At 53.0% G+C, this 24,186-nt stretch overlaps 1 protein-coding gene across 4 annotated transcripts in view; it reads right to left on the reverse strand.

Moving 5' to 3' along the window:
* Window positions 1-23,463, reverse strand: part of EPB41L4B (erythrocyte membrane protein band 4.1 like 4B) — a 118,103-nt gene extending 94,640 nt beyond the window's left edge. For all 4 annotated transcript variants that reach the window (XM_045840284.1, XM_045840283.1, XM_045840282.1 and 1 more), the window contains exon 1: window positions 23,144-23,463. In XM_045840284.1, the coding sequence (XP_045696240.1) occupies window positions 23,144-23,449 (306 nt within the window). In that variant the 5' untranslated portion in view covers window positions 23,450-23,463. The remainder of the gene's footprint in view (window positions 1-23,143) is intronic.
* Window positions 23,464-24,186: the final 723 nt, after the last annotated feature.

The following is a 24,186-nucleotide window of genomic DNA, read 5'->3' on the forward strand; positions in this document are numbered from 1 at the left end:
CTGTACTTCCCTGAAGTGAAAAGATGAAAGTTCTTGACTTAAGAAAAAAAAAATTGCGTGCTAAGGTTGCTAAGATCTACGCTAAGAATGCATCTTCTATCTGTGAAATAAAGAAATTTGTGTTAGTTTTGCTGTCACACTTTAAATTGCAAAAGTAACAGCCTTGGTACGTGATAACTATTTAGTTAAGGTGGAGAAGGTATGAAATCTGTGGGTGGAGGACAGACAGAACAGGTGTGCTGATTGTTGCACTAGACGGCGCTGAACCTATACCCTGCACAGAGACGTCAGCCAGGGACCCCCTGAACCAAGTGACCACATTCACAGAACTTGTATCGCACTATGTTGTCATAATGGTTCTAATTTATTATTAGTTTGTTGTTGACCTCTTACTGTGCCTATGGTAAATTAAACTTTATCATAGGTGTATACACATACAGGAAAAAACAGTATATCTAGGGTTTGGTACTATCTGCAGTTTCAGCACAAACTGGGGGTTTTGGAATATATTCCCCGTGGATGAGGGGGGACTACTGTACCGTCTCAGCCATCAGCAAGATTTGGGCGACTCAACACTGGAATGTAACGGTGCAAAGACCCTGCTCAAGGGCCCCTCACCTGCCGAGGCCAGGCCAGGCTGTGCAGCTTGTAAATTCCACCTTCCAACTGAGGAGTGCTTCACTGTTTAGCAAGGTTGCGTGAGCCCGTCTTGCAGAGAAGGACACTTAGCTTCAGAAACTGATGTGACCAAGTCCATATTGCTTATAAGTGGCAGAACTGCAATCGGGACCCAGGCTTTCAGATTCTTAGGTCCGAGTTCCTTCTCCCTCACCCCACTGCTTCTCTAGTGCACTCACCTGCCCCTCTGGCTCCAAGCACATGCAACATGTCCCGCAGCCAAGACAAGTTTCTCAAGACCAATTCGACACGCAGCTCCTCAGCACCTACTTCATGCATGGCCTGAGCTACAGCTGGGATACCAGGCCACATGCTTTGACAGAAACAGATCCCACAGTGGGGAATGGAAAGTGAATTACTGGCTCGCGAACGGACACGGAAGCCAAGACGCTGCAGCAAAGGGGGACAACAATAGTCAGAGCAGCTCCTGGAAATTCAATTCCGGTAAAACAGGGCACAGGTCACTAATTTCCTGACTTGCCTGGCTAACAGTCTCTTGGCAATCAGAGGCAACAACAAGAACAACTGCCCTTAATTTCGATCAACAAGGAAGCAAGAACAATCTTCGAAGACAGTGGCTGTCCTCGTGGTGTGCAAGTCAGTGCGAGGAGGCACCTGCTGGTCAGTTCCGCCAACAACCAGAGCTCTCTGTCCCTCACAGGCAAGGGGCTTTCACTGTGCTGCAAGAGGTCCAGGCAGGCGGATTTCAGGTTTCACCATGGCACCACAGAACACAGCCACGTCACCTTCCACTACCAGAGAGATCACTTTAAAACACTGATACTTCATGTTGCATTATTGATTGACTATTGACCAGCCTCTATCGATAAACCACCTTTGGGCCAAGCTGGAGTTACATCTCAGCAGAGGGTCAAAGCTCTCGCTGGTTCCCCTAACAGCACCGCCCTCACAGGGCTGCTGTGGGAATTCACCGACCCCACCGGCCACGATCCTATACGAACCTTCTTTTAATCAACATGGAACGCCTAACACCTCCTACTGATCGCAATTTCTCCCTCCTTCCGTCTCCTTCCGGCTCCTTCCATGCACACCTAACACAAGGGATTCAACAGTTGGTTTGAGGGAGGGTTTCCCTTTTGTTCCCCAAGATGCTGAATGAAGTCCCAACACCTAAGGCTACTGGACCCTGGCTGCCCTGAAAACTGGTTTCACCCAACACTCCAAGGGTCGTGCCTCCCACTCTCAATATGAAACATCGAAACAGTGCATGTGGAATACTCATTGATTGTTGGGTAGTGATACTATCAGGCCTATTTTAATAACTACTACTACTGTCAGGGACATTATGAACAGAGTCCCTGACAACACCCCTAACACAGAGCCCCACTGGATGAATCCCAGACTGAGAGCCCCTCTGTGCCACTTTATTATAAGGCAAGGCGAGTCACGTAACCTGTCATACTGCCCTCTGCCCTCCTGAGTCCCCTCGCCTCCCCAGTGAATGGGGCCAGGAGCAGGAGACTGCCCGGAAAGGCCTCTTAAGGCAGCTGTTTCCCAGCCCAGCGGCCCCCATCTTGCAGCAAAAGGCAGGCGAGCACACGGGGGCGTCCAAGGTCCCAGATGTTACAAATGGATAGTTGCAGAATCGTCAGGGGGATGTAAGGCCCAGCACAGGAAACAGAGTCAATAGGACTACAATAACTGTGTGGTGCCCGGTGGGTCCTAGACTCACCGGGGGGATCCCTTCTAAATGACAGACATGTCGACCACTATGTGAAACACTGAAACTGATGTAAAATGACACTGAATGTCAACTGTAATAGAAAAAGAAAAAAGAAAAAGAAAAATAGCCCTGGCTGGTGTGGCACAGTGGATTGAGTGCCGGCCTGTGAACCAAAGGGTAGCCAGTTTGAATACCAGTCAGGGCACATGTCTGGGTTGCAGGCCAGGTCCCCAGTAGGGGGCATGAGAGAGGCAGTGACACACTGCTGTTTCTCTCCTTCCCTTCCCCTCTCTCTAAAAATAAATAAATAAAATCTTTAAAAATAAAAAATTAACTAAGTAAAAATAATTTTTTATAAAGGGTCCCAGGCGGCAAGCACCTAAGGTGCTAGTTTCACCGTTATTTCTTTGAAACGGCGGTGCTCGCCGACAGGGCTGCAAGGTCTCTGCACTTCTCCCTTGAACCTGGAAGAGAACGGCATGGCTTCAACCAAGTACAAGATGGTGTTAGTAACGTCGTATGATTCCCAAGGGGAGGTAACAGTTCTCTTGCCCTTGGGATGCTTGCTCGGGGGTTGAGCAGGCAGCATGTAAAAAGTCCAGCTACCCCGAGACGGCCGTGCTGCTGAAGAGGCCATGAGCGGGTGTTCCCATCAACTGTCCCAGCTGAGCCCGGCCTTCTGGTCACTGCTGCCAGGCACGCAGCAGGTGGAGCAGCCCCCTTGGACACTCCACACCAGCCCGTCTTCCAGCGGACTACTTCTGGGTGCCTGGTCAATGCCACGAGGAGCAACAGAATCTCCCGGCTGTGCCCCACCTGAATCCCGAACCAACAAAATCCAGGAGCTATTAAAACTGGTTGCTGTTTTAAGCCACTGAGCATCAGGAGAGTTAGTTATCCAATGCCAGACACCCAGAATGAAAACCGCACACACAATCAGATATAGCACGTGTGCGTGGCATGCGTGTGTGTATGGAAACACTTGTCGTAACTCTAAAACCTTTCTTAGGGAAATCCCTGAACTGTGATACTAATTTCGGTATCACCTGCTTGAGATAAGAAAGCAGAATAATAAACATACGAGTTCTCCCAAAAAACCAACAGGATAAACAAACCAAAACACTATTCTCTGAAGATCACTAACTCTGTCCAGGAGAAAGACATTAAACCCGAGGGCTGGAGTATCTGAGGCGGTCGTACTCCATGTGCACCAGCCACACACTGAGAACTCAGTAACTGGGCTGATGAGAGAGGAGACCTTGAGGGATTAAAAGGGACTTAAGAGGCACTATTCCAAATGTGAAGTGTGGTCTGTAGTTGGCTCCTGATTGACACAAAGCAATCGTGAAAAGTTTTTTTGAGGTGACTGGGGACAATGGAACAAGGACTTGGCATTCGGTGACATTAAGGAACCATTGTTCATTTTGTTGCGTATGACAATGGTACTGCTATACACATACACACAGTGTGTCTGTGCATTTACATCTAAACGATACCCACGGCAATATTTACAGGTTACACGACAAAGTTGTCTGGGGAGTTGCTTTAAAACACTCCAGAAAGATGGTAACAAATGGGTATTGTGTGCATGAGGGTTTCATCATACTGTTCTCTCCGCTTTGTGCACTTGAGCTTCAAGGAAACCTCACAAACTGCCAAGGAGCTGGGGGCGGGGGGTGGGTGCAGCACAGCCGGGCCTGGGCCTGTCTTGCAGAATCAGAACCGCTGGCTGGAAGAGGAGCTGGAGGCCACAGTGGAAGAGAACGTGCTGTGGGCTGCCAGTGGGGGAAACGACTCCGACGTGTTGACAGGGGATTTTCTTCCATGTCACTACAATAAACCGCGATACGCAGGCCTCTGTCGGGACCCGACTCAGGGCCCACCAGCGGGCCTCCCGTCACATACATTTCACTCCCCCCCCACCCCCCACCCCCCCACCCTGTCCCTGGTGCAGCTTGTCAGGAGGCTGCACCCCAGCACTCGGCGCCTGACTCAGTCACAAATACCGGACTTGTGCAGCGAGAAAGCCAGCATCTGTAGCAATGAAAGCTAAACATTTCTAAGCCTTGGATACCAAAGCTAATATTCTACCCTACCTAATTTCATGGACACAATCATTTTAATCTCTGGGAATGTTTCTGAGGGACACAGGACAGACTTTTCACCTTGAACTAAAGCACCATAAGCCGCCACCCAGCAGAGTAAAAACATCTGACAGTGAAGCAAGCAGGACAGCCTCAGGTGGCCACAGTGACCAGGGCTTGGTACGGAGCCCTCCGCAGCAACCAAGTTACCAAGTGATGCCCATTCAAGTCCCTCATTTTACAAAAGGGTAAGATGAGGCCAGAGGCAGGTCCCATTGCCAAGAAGCCACAGCAAAGCCTGGAGTAGGATGTGAGCCTTCTGGCGCTGGGACCAACACATCTTTCTTTCTTAGGATTACAAGCCTAGAGTTCCTGCTTCTGAAAGGTCAAGAACCAAAATTGCAACACCAAAAAAAAAAAAAAAAGCAACCTTACAGTACTTTCTCAATGTTAAAAACTCTTTGACTATAAAAAGAGCTTTGCTTAGGGGAAGTATTTCTGGCTTTTTAAAATGATGGACCAGGAAAAAAAAATCCTAAACCACACAGGATAAAGGAAAAAACAAAATGAAACAAATTTGTGCCTGACTAAACAGAAACATGCAATTAAAATGATGGATGTCTTGGTGCCAGAGGTTGAGTTTGAAACGAGCTGCTGGAAGAAGGGCAGTCCTGAAAATAAATTGCCAAATTACTTTTCGCAGCCAGATTTCAGACTCCCCCTCCGCGCGATTCTGAAAGCGAATAACTCCACACAAGTAAACATGCAGCAAACTCCCAGAACGCCCAGCCAAGAGACCGGAAGAGAAAACACTAACTTCGAGTGGGCAGCCGCCCCCACCCACCCGGCAACTTCGGTATGCGACTGAATTTGCAAAGTCAGGCAGGGCGCTGCTGCCTCGCACACAGGAAGCTTCCCCGACTGTGCAGGCCGGGTAGGATGGTCCCCCTTTTCTAGGTGGAACCCTCTCCAGCTCCGAAAGCACAGTCCGCGTGTCTCGACACACCCCGTGGGGCAGGGGCTCTAGGGGGTCTGAGTCCGTCCCACCTTGGTTCCTCAGCTCAGGTCGAGGCTGGTGTCAGCAAATTGTTTTACCTGGTGAGAAGTTTGAGGATGAAACGGAAAGGCAGCTTTAACAGGGCCTGGCCCCAGGTGTCGTCCACAAAACACGCCTGGCGTCTAGGGGGCCCCATTCTGCGTAGCACACTCACTTGCAGAGGAAGATGATCTCTGTGGGGTCTAAGTGGCAGGGGAGTGTTACGGGCTGAACTGTGCTCCCCCCAAAATTCATAAGGTGAAGCCCTAAGCTCCAGTTCCTTAGAATGTGGCTGCCTTTGGAGACAGTGCCTTTGAAGAAGTGATAAAGTTAAAATGAGTTCACTAGAGCGGGCCCTAATCCTCTCTGTCTATGTCCCCCACCCCCACCCCTGTCCTGCACAGGGAAAGGACCACCTGAAGACACAGGGAGAGGGGTGGCCATCGATGAGCCAATGAGAGAGGCTTCGGAGGAAACCAACCTTGATTTTGGACTTCCAGCCTCCAGAACTGTGAGAAGGGAAATTCCCATTGTTGAAGCCCCCCCCCCACACACACACCCATCTGTGATACTTAGTTACAGCAGCCCCAGCTGACTAACACAGGGGAGAGCACAGCTGCAAGTCAGGATGGGCATGGATTTGGGCTCCGCCACTCACAAACGGCAGGATCCCAGCGAAGCCCCTTCACCTCTCGGAGCCTGCCTCCTGCCTATAACGTGGAGGTAACACGGCACCTGTTCTCCAGAGAGACAGCAAGGCTGAGACAAAAACACATGCAGAGGGCCTCGTCTAGCATGGTCACGGCCAGCTCCCGGCAGAACCAGCCAGGGCTGTGCCAGGGCCGCTGACTCTAAGCTCCAGGAACTCCCCACCACACCCCTAGGGAGAGCCAGACCCTTTGCTGGGTAGCAGGCGACCTGTGGACACTTTGCATGGTGCTCCTGGGACTGAACTGATGGTGAGGCCTGTGCCCAACAGCCTGGAAGCTGCTTGAGCCACGGCAGAGACTTGCAGCCTCCCGTTCCTAGGGGTCCCACCCATGGTTGGTACCCCTTAAGTATGCACACTGAACCTAGCTAGCAAATGTGCCTGAATTTTCCGGCTTTCAGTGATCACACCAACTGCTAAGGCACAGAAGTTGGGGGCTGTTTACTTGGCTCTGTGTGCATATGAGAGTATCAGAAAGGTTAATGAGTAGAAAAGCACATAAAACTTGTAACCTTGTCTATGGTGAGCTTGGCAGTTAAGGTCATAAAGCTATAAATGAGGCACCACCATCCATTCATCTGATGGGGGGATCCATATAAAGCTGTCTTTTTATGGTTGGCCTTTGATTTTTCTGCTCTCTTTTCTACTTGTTCTCTCTCTCCCTCTCCTTCTCCCTCCCTCCCTCTCTCTCTCTCTCTCTCTTTCTCTCTCTCTGGGTACGTCAGTAGTCTTTTAAAAAAAACGTCTCCTCCAAGAAGGCAGAGAATGACACATTCGGATGCAGAAAGGAGGGTGTGAGGCTTATAGCTTCACCGTAGGCTTGGATTGTAAAGACGGAATTATCAGGATAATTCCCCTGGGGTATGTGGTTTCGTTAGTGAGAGTGGTTGAGAGAAGAATGTTGCCTGCCAGTTCACCCCACAAAAAGTTAGCCTTTCCTCACTCATTAACTAAGAAAAAATGTTTCCGATCCTATGTGCATTTTTTAAAAGCAACAGCTGAATACCAAGCACTAACTGGTATTGTTACGAAATGTTTCTTCAAACAGAAAACACAAATAGGAAGTGACTTAACAGAACTCAACGCCTAGGTACACCTACAGTAACTTCTTGTCACCTCTAATGGCTCGGGGTGGTCGTACACTCACACCAACTTCCCCAGTTCAAGCAGAACTGATTTGGCTGGAAGGGTTTCTCACATGAGACCAGGGTACCTGAGGGCCTCAAATCCGCCTCAGAAGGTGTTCCGACAACACTGCCCCGAGCCAGGCACAGAATTGCCTCGCCCGAATACCTTCGAAAAGACCTGCAGAATGTCAGGGTGGGAGGAAAGATCTGTTGGGGGTCACAAGGTGTCGCCCACATGCCAGGCATTTGAGAAATACACGCTGGAAGGTGCACAGGGAGGGAACACCCCGTGAGTGAAAGGGGTCATGAGGAATGGGGGGCGGGGCAGTCCCCACACCCATCCAGCCAACTGCTGCTCTGTGGGAATTCAGACGGTGCAATTGGATCTTCCAATTTTTTTTTAATTATTGTAAGAAGTTTTTTTTTTTTAAAGATTTTATTTATTTATTTTCAGAGAGAGAAGGGAAGGAGACAGAGAGAGAGAAACATCAATGTGTGGTTGCTGGGGTCATGGCCTGCAACCCAGGCATGTGGCCTGACTGGGAATCGGACCTGCAACACTTTGGTTCAATCCACTGAGCTACACCAGCCAGGGCTGGATGTTCCAATTTTTTAAAGAACGTCTATAAATTTGAATTTTCTAATGTGAAATGGGGCTGGTTTTAAAAGCCTTTTCCAGACTTCTACTTTACTTTTTAATTAAAACTGGCCATACACAGACAAAAGTGTATGCCACAAGGAATTAGCAGAAGTGAACATACCCGTGTCACAACCACCAGGTCAAAAAACAGAGCATTACCTGCTTCCCAAAAGCACCCTGGGTGCCTCTTCCAATCTCTTCCTTCCCTCCCTCCCTCCGTCCCTCCCTCCCTCCGTCCCTCCCTCCCTCCGTCCCTCCCTCCCTCCGTCCCTCCCTCCCTCCGTCCCTCCCTCCCTCCGTCCCTCCCACTGGTCCTACAGATCTGTCTGGCCTGGAATCACGCAGCACGTATGTTTTCACAGCTGCGTGGGGACAAGGAGACGGTGCTCCTCCAAGTCACGGACCTTGTATCTCTGAGCAAAGGCACACAGGTGGTGGGAAGGAAATGAGACCCAAGCGAATTCAGCTTTAGTGGATTCACTCACAGCCCCTGAATCACTTGGAAGCCCAGAGGCCTCAAGGAGTCAGAGATAAGAGGGCAGCTGCCTAGCTTCGGGCGGAGTGCGATGGTCAAAGTCCCACAGAAGGGGCGGGAGGGCCCGTTCCAGGATCCCAGTGACAGCAAAAGGACAGGAGGCAAAAGGACAGGGTGGTGACAGGTGCCGGTATGAAGAAGCCAAAGTTCAAAATTCATGGCCGCCAATCAGCAGCAAGGGAGAAGCCCAGACCCTGGCCAGGGTGGCTGGGACCTGCCCGAGGGCCCAAGAGTCTGCCTTTTCCCAGGACAACAAACAGGACGTATTCCTGGAAGAACGAATGAAGATCAGCTGGTACGCCCTTTCTTTAAAAACCTTTTATTATGGACAATTTCAGACCAACCCAGAGAAAACAGAACAGTATATAGTAAACACCTGTCACTCAACCTCCACGATCAGCAACATTCTCTATCATCTTTTCCTCTAGGCTTTCCTCCCCTGGCCTTCCACTCAATTTCTTTCTTTCTTTTTTTTATTTTTCAGTATGTCTTTTTCAGGGATGGCGGCAAATGTACTCACATCTAAAACGCACAAATCTGAGCTGTTCCACTTTGACAGAGGAAAACATCTGTGCAACCTGCCCCCATGCCAATCAGCACATTCCCGTCTCCCCACAGAGTTCCCGGGGGCCAATGCCCAGCCAACCCCTGGCCCTCCCCGCTCCCCAGAGGTAACAGCTTTCTCCATTTGTTTGCTCCACAGGTTAGTGTTGCCAGTTCCGGAACTGCACGTACATGGAACCGCAAATAAACCTTGTGTGAGGTTTATTTCACACGGCATAATGAGTGTGAACACAAAGAGATGAGTTTTAAAATGCGGTTTGGACCAAACTGCACAGGGCGTCTTCGTCACCCTTCTGGAGTCATCTTCCGGGGACCGCTGTTGTTCTGAGATCAACAGCTGAGACGAAAATGACCCACACTGGGGTTCAGAGCCGTGATGTCCAATGAATTACTCCAGTCCTGCTTCCTTCCCCAGGCCCCTTTGCCCAGGCAGCAGGTTCTGCACCTGAAATGTGCAGCGACAGCCCTCCCGGGGCTCTGAGCTATGTGAGTCGAGCTGACTCGCAGTTGTCCTTGGAGACACGAGGCAGATCACCACCTCCCCCTGCCCCCCCAATCTTCTGCCCTGGCTCTTCCTCCCTAGGAAAGAAAACTGGGTAAAAGCACCAAACAGCTGTAGAGATCTCTGCAAACACAAAAGACATTATCTTCTCGCTAGGCTGGCAGTTGTTTAAGAAAACGGATGCATCTTTGACTCAGTCTGCCATCCACCTGGCCCCCTGCTTGGTTCTCTGTACACAGCAGCCCCACCTCCCACCTCCCTTAAATGCCTGGGCCTCTTCATTATTTGCTCTTGACATTTTCTTTATCTTATTACTGCCTTGAAAACGTCAACCCCAGCCAGGTTCGGGAGACAACAGAGCAGAGTGGCCTAGATTATGGACTGCCTTCCTCTTCTCGTCTGGAAATAGCGGCGGGAGCAGGAGCACAGGAGCACGCTCAGGGGCTCTGGGAGCTGAGATCATCCCCACGCAGCAGCCGCCCAGAAAACAAGCTTCGACCGTCTACAGGCGTCAGCGCCTGTCGCTCGGTTTCAGCCTCCCAGCTGGCCCCGTGAGACGTGCCTGGCATTCAAACCCTTCCTTACCAGACTTCCTCTCCAGGTGTCCAGCCTGCTGGACCCTCCCGCCGGCCTCATCTAAAGCACAACCAGGAGTGAATCCTGGTACCAGGATCTGCGGCACCTTAAAGCTTATACCAGTTAAAGGACCTCTTAAAGAAATCAAGGGCAACCCCGGCCAGGTAGCTCAGTTGGGTACAACATTGTCCTGATACACCAAGGTTGTGTGTTTGATTCCTGGTAAAGAAGTTACAAATGAATGCATGGATGGGTGGAATGGCAAATCAATGATTCTTTATCTCTCTTTCTCTCATCAGTTTTTAAAAAATCTTTACAGAAAATGCCAAAAACATCTTACGTTTGCAAACTCGACAAAACCAAGAACCAAGCAAATATGGTATCAGACAGGGCCCTTTCTCCCTACCGCTCCACCCCGAGGTTCTCAATGTCACCACCCTGCCACGCACAAATCGGGCGGGGGCGGGGGGTAACACCTCGGCCTCTCCATCACTCCCACTCCTAAATCCAGCCACCAAATCCATTGGGTTCCAAGTCCTCGGACCCCACTGTACCTGTCCTTCCCACCCATGCCCAGTGCCACCTAGGTTAGACCCGCAATGCAGCTAACAGCCTCTTGGCCTCACCATCACCTGCAATCACCCTGTGGAGTCCAACTGCAAGTGGTCTGACCCTCCCTTCCGGGCTCCCCTGCTTCAGCGTCCCATCAGCTGCATTCTGTTTTCCAAACACATCCTCCCCTTGTCCTCCTCGCAGAGGCTAGTCACACTGTTCTTCCACCCGGCCAGCCTCTGCTACTCAAGGTCAAAATCAGCCAACCTGACAGTCAGCCCCTCCCCTGAAGCCATCCCCAGTGGGAGTCCACCGCTCCTTCCGAGGAATCCCCACGCGGCTTCACCTGGGCAGCTTCGACGGGGCCCGAGTCGTCCTGCCAGGTTTTATGGTTCAAGTTGTTCCTTCTCATTTGTAAGAGGGCCTGGGGATAGGCATGCAACTAAGGAACAGTTACACGCCCCACCCCACCTGAGCTCCTTGTACGTGGAGCCCCCATTTTTGACCATTGTCACGTTCCTCACGAGGCCTTACACACACTAGATGACCCATAATTTTTGTTGTCATTTTTAATAAATAAATGAAGTAGCTGCAGTAAAACAGGTTTTGGTCAGTGAACAGAATCAACCGTGACCACCCAGAAAACTCATATATGTGGACGACGGGCTTATTCATTGAAGTGAGTTAATATGATGAATGACATGTCATAGTAATTCAAGTACATACAATTCTTCTTTCCCTTTCAGGAAAATGCCATCTTTGCATTTTTCTTCAGGGGTCTCTTATAATGAAGAGGAACTATCCACCACAGCTTTTAGAGCAAAACTAAATACCATACCTCTGGGTTTCAAAGCAAAGTGAGCGAGACGCAGAATACTGCGGTACCCTGAACAGACACTTCTGCCCTCGGGTTCCCGCTCCCCCACTGCACTATCCCACATATAGATCTCCTCTGCTCAGCTCACACCCTCCAGGATCCCCTGGGACCTGCCTCTGCCGGCCTGCAGCCTGAACCGGGGCCAGTTCCAAGCCAGGCCACACTCTGACCCTCTCCTGTCACTGATGCCGCCCGATACAGACTGCAGTGACTGAGCAGGTGGCGTGGGCCCTGGGTCTCAGGCCCCTGCGAGCAGGAATAACAAAAGGACTGCGGTCGGGGAAATGCTGCCGGAGTGCACAGCGGGTTAATGACTAACCCTCGTGAGCCTGCACAGTGTATGGGCTGGCCTGTGCGAAGCCCACGGCTGGTTCATGGGCCGCTGTCAGGGCGGCAGTGTTTCTTCTGGGCCGGAGGGAGAGCCACAGTTGGCTTTCAGGAGAGCTAGGGGAGTCTCGGAGGCGAGCGGGCTTGCTGCATGTCGCTTGGCGGCCGAGAGTAGGAGCCTGGAGGGCTGCGTGCAAGAAACTGCTCCTATTACACACTAATTACTGCTCATTCGCCACAGGTGAGCAGCAGCTGGCTGCACGGCGCAGCGGCGAGTGTTCCGAGGCAGACAGGACAGGGCCAGAGTGGGGCTTTGGACCAGGCGGTCTCCCAGCGCCCCTCGAGGGGTGAAACCCAGTGGTTCCCACTGCCCTCCTGTCTGCACGGGCTCCTGTCTCTCTGGAGTGTTCATTGAACCTGAGTTCCCTGAAGTGTCTGTTGGCACCTGCATCCGGGTGAGGTGGGAAGGGCTCACTGGGTCCCCTCCCCCCTCCCGGAGAGTGTAGAGTAAGGGAGAGAAAGAATCCAAGGTCAAGGAGACATTCCAAACCAGGGCCAAGAAGGTGGACGCACAAGAAGAAAAGACAGTCTTTCAACAAACCTACTGAGAACTTTGTAAAGATGGAGTTCCAGACTTTTTGAAGTGACAGCCAATGGGCGCTCACGCACTGGCAGCACCAGGAGCAAGGAGCAGGACCCCTGGGGGGACTATTTCAAGGCTCAGTGCTCTTGCAAATGCCCATCTGGCCACCAGGAAAGCTGTTCTCCTGCTGTTCCCTCTGAAATCTCCCAGGTCATGCATTTCCCTCTCCACTCTCCTCACCTTAGGCCTTCCTTGGAGCTTATTTAAAACTCTCTATAGCACTTTTCACAGCAGGTAGAGTGACTTATCTCCACTCACATTTCTTGAGGACGAGCAACCTGTCTTCTAATCCTGTGTGACAGACTCCGATGCTTTCAACAAGGCCCGGCCCGTGCACCAACTTCACAATGAGAGTGAACACGACAGGCTGCGCCAGGCTCACCAGAAGCCACCAGCAGCAACTAACTTCAGGTCGTTCACAGCCAAACTGAAGCTGAGACATTGATTCCTACTCAGCGAGGAAGGGCCTGTGCACACACGGATTGTGAGACTTCAGAGAGGTGCTCTCTCTGGTTCCGCTGAGGTTACCACCTCAGAAGAGGAAGGTGGTACGGCAGACAAGCTCCTAACGACCAGCAGGGGATGGGCTAGACACAAGAGAAAAGCAAAACTCAAATTAAAAAAAAAGGGGGGGCAAAAATCACAGACTGAGTATTCCGGGAGGAAAACCAGATGGTTCATCACCAGGCATGGAGATATGCCACCCCACTGATAACTGGGGAAAAGCAGGGCCCACAAGGAGTCCCCTCGAACCCCCGTCAGACTGAAAATGAAACAGAGAAGCTGCACAGAAACAAGTGATGGGGATGACAGATCAGCAGATGTTCTAACATGCTGCTGGGACTCTGGGGAAGAAAATTTCCACACTCTTAAAAGGCACTGCCCCTCCCCCCCACCCATTCTGCTCCTGGGTACACACCCAGGAGAAAGGCTTGTTCAAATGTGGGTACCAGGAAATCAGTTCCAGGAGGTCCAAAGCAACATGATTTTCTAACACTCCCAAACTGAAAACATCCCCAATATCCATCAACAAAGATACATTTAAACACAGTCCTGCCACGGAACACCTACAGCTACGTCATTACCATGTATGCATCTCACAGACACAGTACTGAGTCATATAAAACTCCATTTATATAAGGTTCGCAAACACGCAAAACTAACAACAGAGTATTTAGGGAAATAGACGCGTTCAGCAGACCCCGGGAAGGGAAGGGACGCAAGACAAACTCAGGAAGCGGGAGGGAGGGGAGTGGGAGGGGAGAGCATGGCATGGGGGAGAGGTTAACAGCGTGGTGATGGTCTGCGTTCTTACACTGGGTGGTGAGGACGTGAATGTTCATTGTATGATTTTCCTTTAAACTATTCATGTTGCAGACACTCTTTTGTATTTATATCTCATCATTAAAAAAGTTATAAAATAGGCTACACAGAGAACTAGCCGATACCGAGCAACTCAGACAAAAATACAAGAGGAAAAACGAAGACCAGACAACCTGGGAGGGAGATGAGCCCGGAGAACAGTCCTAGGGGACAGATGCCAGAACGACAAAAATAAAACCAGGAAGGAAGGGCTGGGGACATCCAAGTCTCCAACGGCAGTGCCACTAGTGAGCGGGCAGGACTGAGTTAGGAGGCCCAGACCAGCACAGAAATCCATAATTCACTCAGAGGCCCAGACCAGCACAGAAATCCATGATTCAGATGCGTGGACAAACACGTACACTGGAATACTATCCAGCCATAAAAAGGGAGGAAGTGCTGGCACTTGCTACAACAAGGATGGACCTTGAGGACACTGTGCTAAGCAGAAGAAGCCAGACATAAACACAGAAATACTGTAGGAGCCCTCTTACATGAGGCTCCCGGAGAAGTCAAGGTCACAGAGACAGAAAGCAGAACGGTGGAGGCCCGGGCTGGGGGCAGGGAGAAAGGGGGAGTTAGTGTCTCACGGGCTGGGAGTTTCCGTTTGGGAAGATGAACACGTTCTGGAGACAGACAGTGGTGACGGCTGCCAACACCATGAAGGTACTTAGTGCCACTGAACTGTACACGCAAAAACAGTACGGTTTATGTTACATTTCACCACCATTTTTAGAAATCCATAATTCAGGACAGGTGCAGCTACACAAGAGCGCAGGGAGGGTGAAGGAGAGACACTGTCAGGCCCACCTCACCTGCCTGAGCACCTGTGAGACACACGGACGGCATTTGGAACACGAAGCAGGTACAGAGGAGGCCCCCAGAGGCAGAGCTGAGAGACCCGAGTCCACAGGCACCGGCACAGCCAGGGGGTCCTCGTCCCCCCCGCCCGCACGCCTGGGGCTGGGCTCAGTGCTGGGAAACAAGGAAGCTCTCTGGATGATCCCACGGGTAGCCCGGGACGCCCGGGATGTCATTTTTCAGTTCTTAGCTTCAAAAGGAAAAGGCTGGGCACTCAGCAAGCGATGACTTTGGGGGAAAGAACCTGCGAAACAAATGCTGAGAAGCGGTAGGCAGAACTCAGATGAAAGGCAAAGAGGTTGGGGAGAGGTGGGGGTTCATCGTACGAAAGTCTGATCTTCTGAATCATGTAGCACTCTGCCCTTCTCGGGGAGCTGCAAGGTGCACACGTGTCCCACGGAGAGGCTGGGTGTGCAGAGCAAGGCTGCGTGCAGGGAGGAGCCCTGGAGGATGAGTCAGGGACCCAAACTCCACTCCGGCTCCACCACACGGACTAACTAGCTGAGTGGCCCAAGGCCACCTGTGAGACCATGCATAAAGAGGACGATAAGACCTTCCCAGACATGGCAATTAAGGGAAGAAACACACAGATTCTCCCAGCCTTGCGGGAAGGACTACCAGCAGGTAAGATACTAGGGGCTCAGCTATCAACCTCCAAGCCCAAGAGACAAACAGAGATAGATATTAGTCATGCTGCACTCACTCACACACACACACCCCCACACACAGAATGGGGGTGGTGGTGAAGCTAAGTAATTCAGAATGAGCACTACAAGCAAAAAGAAGGCAACAAACTGGACAGAAGTGTGTCAGGAAGGCTTGGATGGGGGAGGAGAATACACACCATGCTTACAAATACACACAAAAGCACAACGATTTAAGGGAACAAAGTGAAACCAACCACTCACTATGCAGCAGAACGGGAATATGTAAAATGCTTTTCTCTCTGATAACTTTAATGTGGTTCTATTTAAGCACTTTTTAAAAAACGTAGCCTACTCCTGACTGCACTGTTGACACATTAGGGCCATCACAAGCAGAATGCATTCTGGGCGAACTGACATTCTGAGGCTCGGGACCCCAGACCCCCATCCACCTGTGGGGGGAGGGGAGTGGGGGGGGGAGGCAGGCTGAGCCCGCCTCCCCTATCTGACAGCAGGAGGACCCTCCCGGATCACAGATCCCCCCCAGCCAGACTGCCTGTGCTTGAAGCTAGAGTGCCTTGAGTAGCCATGTGGCACGGGCAAGTGCCTTAACCTGTCTGCTAAACCCACTCTCCCTTCTGCAAATCAGGGATGACAATAGGAGTTTTTGTACGGATTCAACAAGACGATCATTGAAACACTGAGCACAGTACCAGGCAAAATGCTCCATGAGTCTTGGCCCTTCCTAAGTGCTCAAGACACCCCTGTTCTTCAAAGTTTCCTCATTCGTACTTTAAAATTCAGGGTCACGGCCAGGGTGCATAATCATCCCCTACCCTGAGGAGCCAGAGCTGGGGAAGGGGCTTTTCTGGCTCCCACGCTCTGTGCATTTGCACCTGCTGGGCCCCTGCACCTTCCCATCCCAGCGAATCCAACAGCCGAGCTCCCATGCATCCTCTGGAACGACCTGATGTCACTTTGGGCATCAAACCTGCCCCAATGCCACCCTGCATTCAGTTGCTCACCCCCCTGCACTACACTGTCACGTGGGGTGACAAGTTACCTATTCACACTGTCTGCCCTTCTAGACGGGAACTACCCCGTCCTTCCCGACTCCCTCCCCAGTAGTCAATGCAGCGTAAGTGCTCAATAAGCCTTTGCTGACTGAAGAGAGTAGACGGTGGGCAAACAGAAACATTGGGGAAAACAATGAAAAGTAAACCCAAAATTAAAATTGAGTGGGACTAGTGAGATACATCCAGCTCTAGAGAGAAGCTTCTGAAGAGGCTGCAGGAGGGAATTAGGGCAGAGGGGACACACCTGGGAGGCCGCAACACCACAAGGCTAGAGCCCACCTCTGCCAGATCGGCTGTGGCTGGCAGCCGGGCACGGGCAGCCCTGGGCGAGCACGAGAAAGGGCAGCACCCCAAATCCCGTGTTCAGAACACAAGCCCTGGGATGCAGGGGGACTCTGTGGCCACCGTAGCAGGACCTCCAACCTGCCAGAAAGCGACGTGATTGCGGGAAGGGACTCCGAGGATGGGGAGCTCGCTTCTTACCCAGCAGGGCGGCAGGCGGCACACAGCTCAGATGGCCAGTGGGGGTGCCCCACCCCAGCTAAGGGTCCTAGAGAATGTAAAAGGGGGGGGTGGTGGTGAGGGCCCATCCCAAAGAGACACAAAATCGGGGTCTACATACAGTTCCTATTGAATTGTGCTGAAGTGGGGAAGGGGGCGTTCATCAACCCATATAAAGTCACCATTTTAAATGCCTATTTATACCTAAAAACAGAAGGAAAAGGTACAAATGGATACACACCACAATTTAACAGTGGTCATCTCTGATGAGATTTTTAGATGATGTTTTAACTTCCCTTGCTTCTCTATACTTTCTAATTGTTCTGCTGGAAACACGTTCTAGTGTGAAACGAAAGGGAGGGAGGAAAGCACACACCAATGTGAAAAAAAAAAACAAAAACAAACAAACTCCAAGAGGGATGAGCAGCTGCCCCTGCCCACAGGCAGCTGCCATGGGCCAGAGGAGGAAAGTCGACCAGGTTCCTGCCAGAGAGACCGCTCCATCCAGGCAGAGTGGATGGAGGGCGCCGGCAGGGAGCCAGGCCCTTGAGAGGACAAAAGCGTGGGTGGAACATTTCTGTGGTTATGCACAAAAATTCTGTGAATTTTTTTCTAAGTCCCTGTGCAAGAATCTAAGGGAAAGTTCTACTTGCCCCCCTCCCCCACCCTTTGCTACTTCAAAATTAAACAGACATGTGCCGTCGTCCATAGCGGTGTGCTAGAGACAGAATTCAGTGAGATTATGAGATTATACCCACGCAAGTGCTCAGTGAGTTAGTGTTTGTTCGGCGCTGGACCAGTGCAGGGTCACGTTCCCCCCACTGGGGAGGCTGGACAGGCTCCCCCTCTGCACCCCGTATTAACACCGACTATCCAGCAAGTGTGGAACCAGAGTCAGGGATTGCACCTGCATCCATTCGGGAAGGCTGTTCACCATCCACACCCCCACCCCAAACACCCCTTTAAAAAAAAAGTATTTTTAACAGTACACAAACTCGTGACCCATATAGGTATCCCAAGCTTCCCTCGCCATGGTCCCATTCACGGTCTGAGCGGGGTGCAAGTGGGCATGGGGTAAACGCTGCAGGGCCACCTGGAGCACGGGACCCCTTTGCCCACAGGGGCAGGAAAAAGCAAGCCACCCAGGAACCTGGGATAAGGCAAGGTGCCCATGGCAGCCAGAACCTTGGGAGATGGGGCAAATGAGGAGCTGCCTTTTCCTATTTTCAGGGGTGTCTTTTATGGTCCCCCATTTCTTCCCACAACCAATATGAGGCTACCCTTGCCCTCCAAGCTGGACTCCACTACGCCTCCACCCTCCTCCTCCCCCACACACTGGACCGACTCCACCTGCGAACTGCTCTGGCACTCTGCCCCTGGCCAGGCCGGGCCCTCCTTGCCAGGCACCTGGTCTACTGCAGCAGCATCGTTGGTCCCCAGTCCTCCTCCAGCCTGAGTCCAACCCACCGCTGCCAGCCCGCCCCAGCAGGTTTGAATGCATGGTGCGGCTAGGGGTTTTCATCAGAACCACCTGGGGTCCTTGTTTTAAAAAAGTCCAGCTTTCTGAACTGCTGAATCAGAAATTCTGGGAATTTTAACCAGAGAAAAGAAAACCCCAGATGAACTTTGTGTCCACTGACGTTAGAGAGCCATGTTGCTGGAGTTTCCCGTTGTTTAGGGGACTGAGTCCTACTTGCAACTGCCAGGATCCTACCCCGCCCCCTGCCGGGATCCCGGATTAGGCCTGGGGGTGCCTTCCCATCACTGGGAGTGCCTTCCCACCACTGATTCTGCGCTCACCTCCAAAGGCTACACAATCGGGGTTCGCTACACAATCGGGGTTCGCTACACAATCGGGGTTCCCAAAGTAGCCCATTCCAACTCTTCACTGAGTAACTACAGGTAAGTCACTTTATACTCACAGGCCTCAGTTTCCCATCTGCACAATGGGTGGGATACGTGCTACCTAGGGTCCCTTTCAACTCCCAAACAGGCACACGATCTCTATGTTGCATCATGTACATTTTATTGGGTCGGAAGTTCCAGTTGTAAAATCCTCAGATCTTGCATTTCTCTGTTGGGGGTGAGGGGTGGGGAGGGGTTGTACACTTTCCTCATCCAAAGTGAAACTTTTAAAAACCGTCTCTCCTATGACATCTAACTCCCAATTTCCAATAAAGGAGAGCTCGGCCATGTTTAATGTCCTGGCACAGCGTAGTGGTCGTTACCAGAAATTTGCCCAAGCCTTCTCCGTAGGCCAAAGAGAAGGAGTGCAGCGTAAGACTACGAGCTACCAGCAACCCTTCAGCATCCTGCCGTTTACTGAGGCTGCTTGTATCCTTCTGGCCATATAAGCCTCCCCAACATGCCCATTTTAAAGACCGGAAAATCCAGGCTCAGAGAGCTAAAGCTGCCCCAGGCTGCCCAGGCAACCAGCAAAACTCAGCCACCGCTCTGCTCACCCTGACACTCGCCATGTTTGCATGGCACCACCGCAAGTCGGCACGGAGTTCCAGAGACAATGAAAACCATTGTGCTGACTGCAGTGCGGCCGACAATGCCGTGCCCTCCCAGGCAGAGTGGGAGTGCGAACCAGCCAACCACACGGCCTAACAGCTTTGTGCACGGAGCTGCCGGGAGACTGTGCACGCAGGGGAGTGGGGAGATGGGGCTGAGCAACAGCCGCACGAGCAAGAGCGATGCCAGGGATTTAGTCAACACAGAGCTAATATGAGTCAACAGTGGGTGCCGCTGCCAAGCACACGCATGGGATCTTCAGCTGCATTAGTAGAAGGGAAGTGTCTGGAGCAGGCTGAGGGAGTCCTGCCCTGCTCTGACCGGACCACTCCTGAGGGCCGGGCAAACCGAGGACAGGCACCTTTAAGACGAGCCCAGGTTTTCTGAAGGGGAGCGTCTCAGGGCGGCACTCGGGTTGGTGCAGGAAGCCAAGGACTCCCTTGGAAACTGGTTTGTAAAGCCAACCCATGTTAGACTGCATGTTATAGATGGATTTCTTTAAAAAAAAAAAAAGATCCTTTAACTCACATTTTGTCAAGGACTGAGAAACCACCAAGTAGCCAGAGCAAGGGTGCTAGGGGATGCAGCCCACCCCCACACAAGGGGGCTCCAGGCCCTTTTGGAAGAGGGACACTGGGGAAGACACGTGCAGTTGCTTCTTCCCTCGTTGGACATGACTGCCGGGCTGTGGCTTGGCCAAGAAGTTCATGTGCCATACTAGCTATCCTAAAAATGCACAAAGGACACTGGATTCGAGATCCCACCCTCTCCAATGTCAAAGTCTCCAGGAAGTCCTCCCAATTCCCCCAGGCTGTGCATCCCCAGCACCCTGTCTGGAGGGGCCCCACAGGTCATCTAGCATCACTTAGAATAAAATGACACGTTTCCCAAGAGCCCCAAGGCCACCTCTCATTCACCTTTCTGTCCTTAGCACAGCACTTGGCACATCGGAGACACCCAATAAATGCTGACTGGACAAGGCAATTTTAGAACAGGAGTGTCTGGACCAGAGCTAAAAAAAAAAAGGCTTGTGACGATGCATAACCACTTTTCGTGTGCTTAACACAGACTGAGGCAAACACCACCGGAGGGTTTTAATTACAAAGGAGCCATAGTTAGCTTGGCAAGTGCCTGTGGAAGTGGCTGGGATCAGAAAATCCAGCTTAGTGGTATGGAGGCCAAAGGTAAATCCCATCTATGCGACAGGCAGCCGAGCGGCACCAGAGCCCAGGAAGAGGCTTTAAAAGTCCAGGGATACAGAGGAGGAGAGTAACGACAAGAGGGCCAGCTGCCAACCAGGACGGCACGCAGAGGGAGTCTAGTGAGACGGGTCTGAGGCAGGAGCCCACGTGCCACGCGAGCTCCTGGGGAGCCGGCTGCCTGGCGCTAACGCCGTGACTCCCGAGAATGGCAAGAACTAAAACTCTGATCTGGGAAGGCTAGCGGAGGAGACTGTGATGAAGCTGCGACACCTCACCAATCTCTACATCGGAGCTCACCGGTGACTTTGCTTCCTCTTTCCTCCCTGAGGGCTCACATGACAAAGGCTAGCATTTGCTTTTCATTTGCTCGTGGATAGAAATTGTGTGTGTGTCTGTGTGTGTGTAAATAAAATTTGGGGTTCACTAAATCACATCTTATTAAAGCATCGAAATATCTGCCATCATAAGAAAACATGGTGAATTCTTTTATCAAGTAGCGTTTTATAAAGTAAAGAAAGCTTTCAGGCTGCCTGCCCACCCCCCTCAAGAGCTCCCCCAGCTGTAATAGGTCAGCATTCCTGCCCCGCCCTGCCCTGCCCGTTCAAGTACCTGTTTGTGTCTACGCACCATGCATGCATGCACTTTACTCAGCTTGCATTTTTCATCCAAGAAACACCACTTAAGCCTGTACCACAAACCTGACAGAAGCAATGCATTTTATAAATGAACCATCCATCCCCAGGGAACAGAGGAGAAAAAAACAAAACAAGAACAAAAACAACCGATCAGCAAGGAGCACTGTCAAAGTTCCCAAAGAGAGCATTCCTTTCCCAGATCCGAGATGCAAAATACGCCACATCCTCTCCTCACACACGCTGCCCACTCCAGAGGCAGCCTGCCCCCCTCTGCTGTTCTCCCAGCTCTCCAGGCCTCCTCTCCCAGCTAAATAAAAACTACAGAGCCTCAGTCTTGGGCAGCAGCAGCAGCATTTTAATGCTATTTTAGACAACAGCTCTAAAGCACGGGAATGTTGGCTCCTTTTCCATGAATAAAAAATCCCCAAAAGGGTATTATCGTAACAAAATGATATCCAATGGAGAGCACTGAGAGCTACAGAAATAAAATTGTCACAAATTGAAACTGTCTCAAAATTAAACCTACACAAGGACGCATTAAACCCCAGGCCAGGCAGGCTCTTGATTTTCCCATCTCAAACCCTTGTATGTTCCTAGTTCTCTCCTGAAGTCCAGCGAATTTCTCCCACTCCAGAGGGCCTAAATGGATTTTTTTTTTTTTCGTTTTTGGAAGTCTGGGAATATTAATGTCTACCGCCCCTACCCCCCGCCCCTTCCTTGAAACCACGCAGAAGACCTGTAACATTCACCTAAAGCTCAATCACTGCTGTGTCAGTCACACCCAGATTCCCAAAGGCACCGTCTGCCGCAGCGCCGGGTGCCCAGTAGGCGCCCCATTAATGTGCAGATTTGATTTGATCAGATCTGGCCCCTAGGCTAGAAAGACGCCTAGAGGCTAGAAAGACGCGTTGGTAGCTGCATGCCCAGGCGGGGACGGCAGTGCTGGCCTAGCTCTCTTCTGGAGCGGGGCGGGGTGCAACCACCTGTGGGCGGGTGGCTGGGGACTCAAGCCCGGGCCCCGCCGCCACCCCGGGGTGCCTCGGAGGACACAAGCACGTAGACCCGGGTAAAGTCCGCCGCTCCAGGCCCGAGTCCTAGCGTCCCAGCAAGGGCTCTGCAGGCTCAAAGTTGTCCAGATCCAAGAGAGTCGATTCTAGAGTTAGTTCCCAAGTCGCCCAACCACCTGCGAGTATGCGAACCGGAGGGGCTCATTGAGATGGGGGATGGGGGGTGGAACACGGAAAGGGGATGAGGCGAGAACGAAAATGGTCCCCTGACTCCCTCCCAGAGTTGGGCACCTGCCAGGCAGCAAGCGTGGGGGATTCTCCTCCCTTCCATCTCGTCAAGGCTTGGTGGCGACTTTGGTGGGAGGACAAGGGGGCCACGCCACGGCAGCCCCGCATTGCTTTGACATTTTCTAACCAATAACCCAGGAACAAGGAGGCCCCGGCTGGAATCTAGGGGACGAAGGGGAACACCTGTCACCAGCGCCTAGGGGCGGGAACTCGGAACTCGGGGAGTGGGTGCACTAGGGAGGGGGTGAGGCCCAAAGGACGAGGTGGGAGCCCGAGAAGGTGTAACACAGCAACTCAACGTGCCAAGGAGGGGGCGCCGGCCAGGGATGGGGCCCCAAAAGACCCGGGCGGGTGACTCGAGAGGGAACAGGGTTAAGGAGTGCTCTCAGAAGAAGGGGGAGGGGATCCCAGGAAAGGTTCAAGGAGAGCGCCCTCAAGAGAAACATAGGAGGAGGGGTGCTAACCCAAGGGTCGGGGGCTGCCGGTTCCCCGGACTGGTCCCTCCTCGTCACTCACCGGCAGGTCGACGCTCACTTCGGTCCCGTCCAGCAGAAAGACGCGGCAGTAGAGGGTGGCCTTGGCGGCTCCGGCGGCGGAGATGTGCACGGCCGCGCCGCCCGTGAGCAGGGGCCCTCCGCCGGCCGGGAACACGCTGCCCCCGGGAGCGGCGGGCAGCGCCGAGGAGGCAGCAGCGGCGGCCGGGCCCCCCCGCGGCCCCCCGTCGCGCTCGTCCCCCAGCCCGGCGGCTCCGCGCCCTGCAGCTCCTCGCGCGTAGAGCTGCATCGAGCGGCGGCCAAAGGTCCGGCGTAGGAACCGCAGCATCCTGGCTGGGGGCGCCCCCTGCCTCCGCCCCTTGCGCCGCCGCCGCTGCGCCGCCGCCCGGGAGCACCCCGCGACGCCGTCAGTGCCCGCAGCCGCCCGCGCCACCGCCCGCGGGCTGCGGCCCGGGTCTCGCTCCCGCCTAGGCCGAGGCCGAGGCCGCGCTCCGGCTGCCTGCGGGGTGCGCCGGCCGGGCCAGCACCGCCTGCGAGTGGCCGAGGGCAGGAGGGTGCGCTCCGGGCAGCCCCGAAGCCGTCCCGCGGCCGCCGCCGCGCGCTCTCCCGGGCCGGCGGCCTGCGCTTGCTGAGCGAGCGCTCCCGACGGCCGGCCGCGGGGGGTCCGGGGCTGCCGGGGGGCGTGGGGGCGGGCTGCGGGCTGCTCCCGCGCCGCGCTTCGGCCGAGGGCCAGCAGGAGCAGGGCGCCTGCGTGCTCCCAACGCGCTCACTCCCCCTCGCCTCGCCGCGCCCGGGGCCGGAGGAGGCCCAGCTGAGTGCCCGCTCCCCAGGCGCCTTTTCCTGCGCCCGCAGCCCCCGCCTCCCACCTGGGAGACTGCACCTCCAGCTGCCACCACCACCACCGCCGCCGGGACTGCAGCACGCCCTCCTCCCTGGGGGCTGCGCCCGGTAATTGCAAACCGCGTCTGTGCTGCCCCCTGCCGGCCCCAGCGCCCCCTGCTGCTGTAGGTGTGCTCACGTGTGTACACGTAGGTGAGCACACACGTGTTTCCGGCGTCCTGAGCC

Source organism: Phyllostomus hastatus, unplaced genomic scaffold, assembly GCF_019186645.2.
Source record: "Phyllostomus hastatus isolate PE091 unplaced genomic scaffold, TTU_PhHast_1.1 phas_contig_34, whole genome shotgun sequence".
NCBI classification, from domain to species: domain Eukaryota; kingdom Metazoa; phylum Chordata; class Mammalia; order Chiroptera; family Phyllostomidae; genus Phyllostomus; species Phyllostomus hastatus.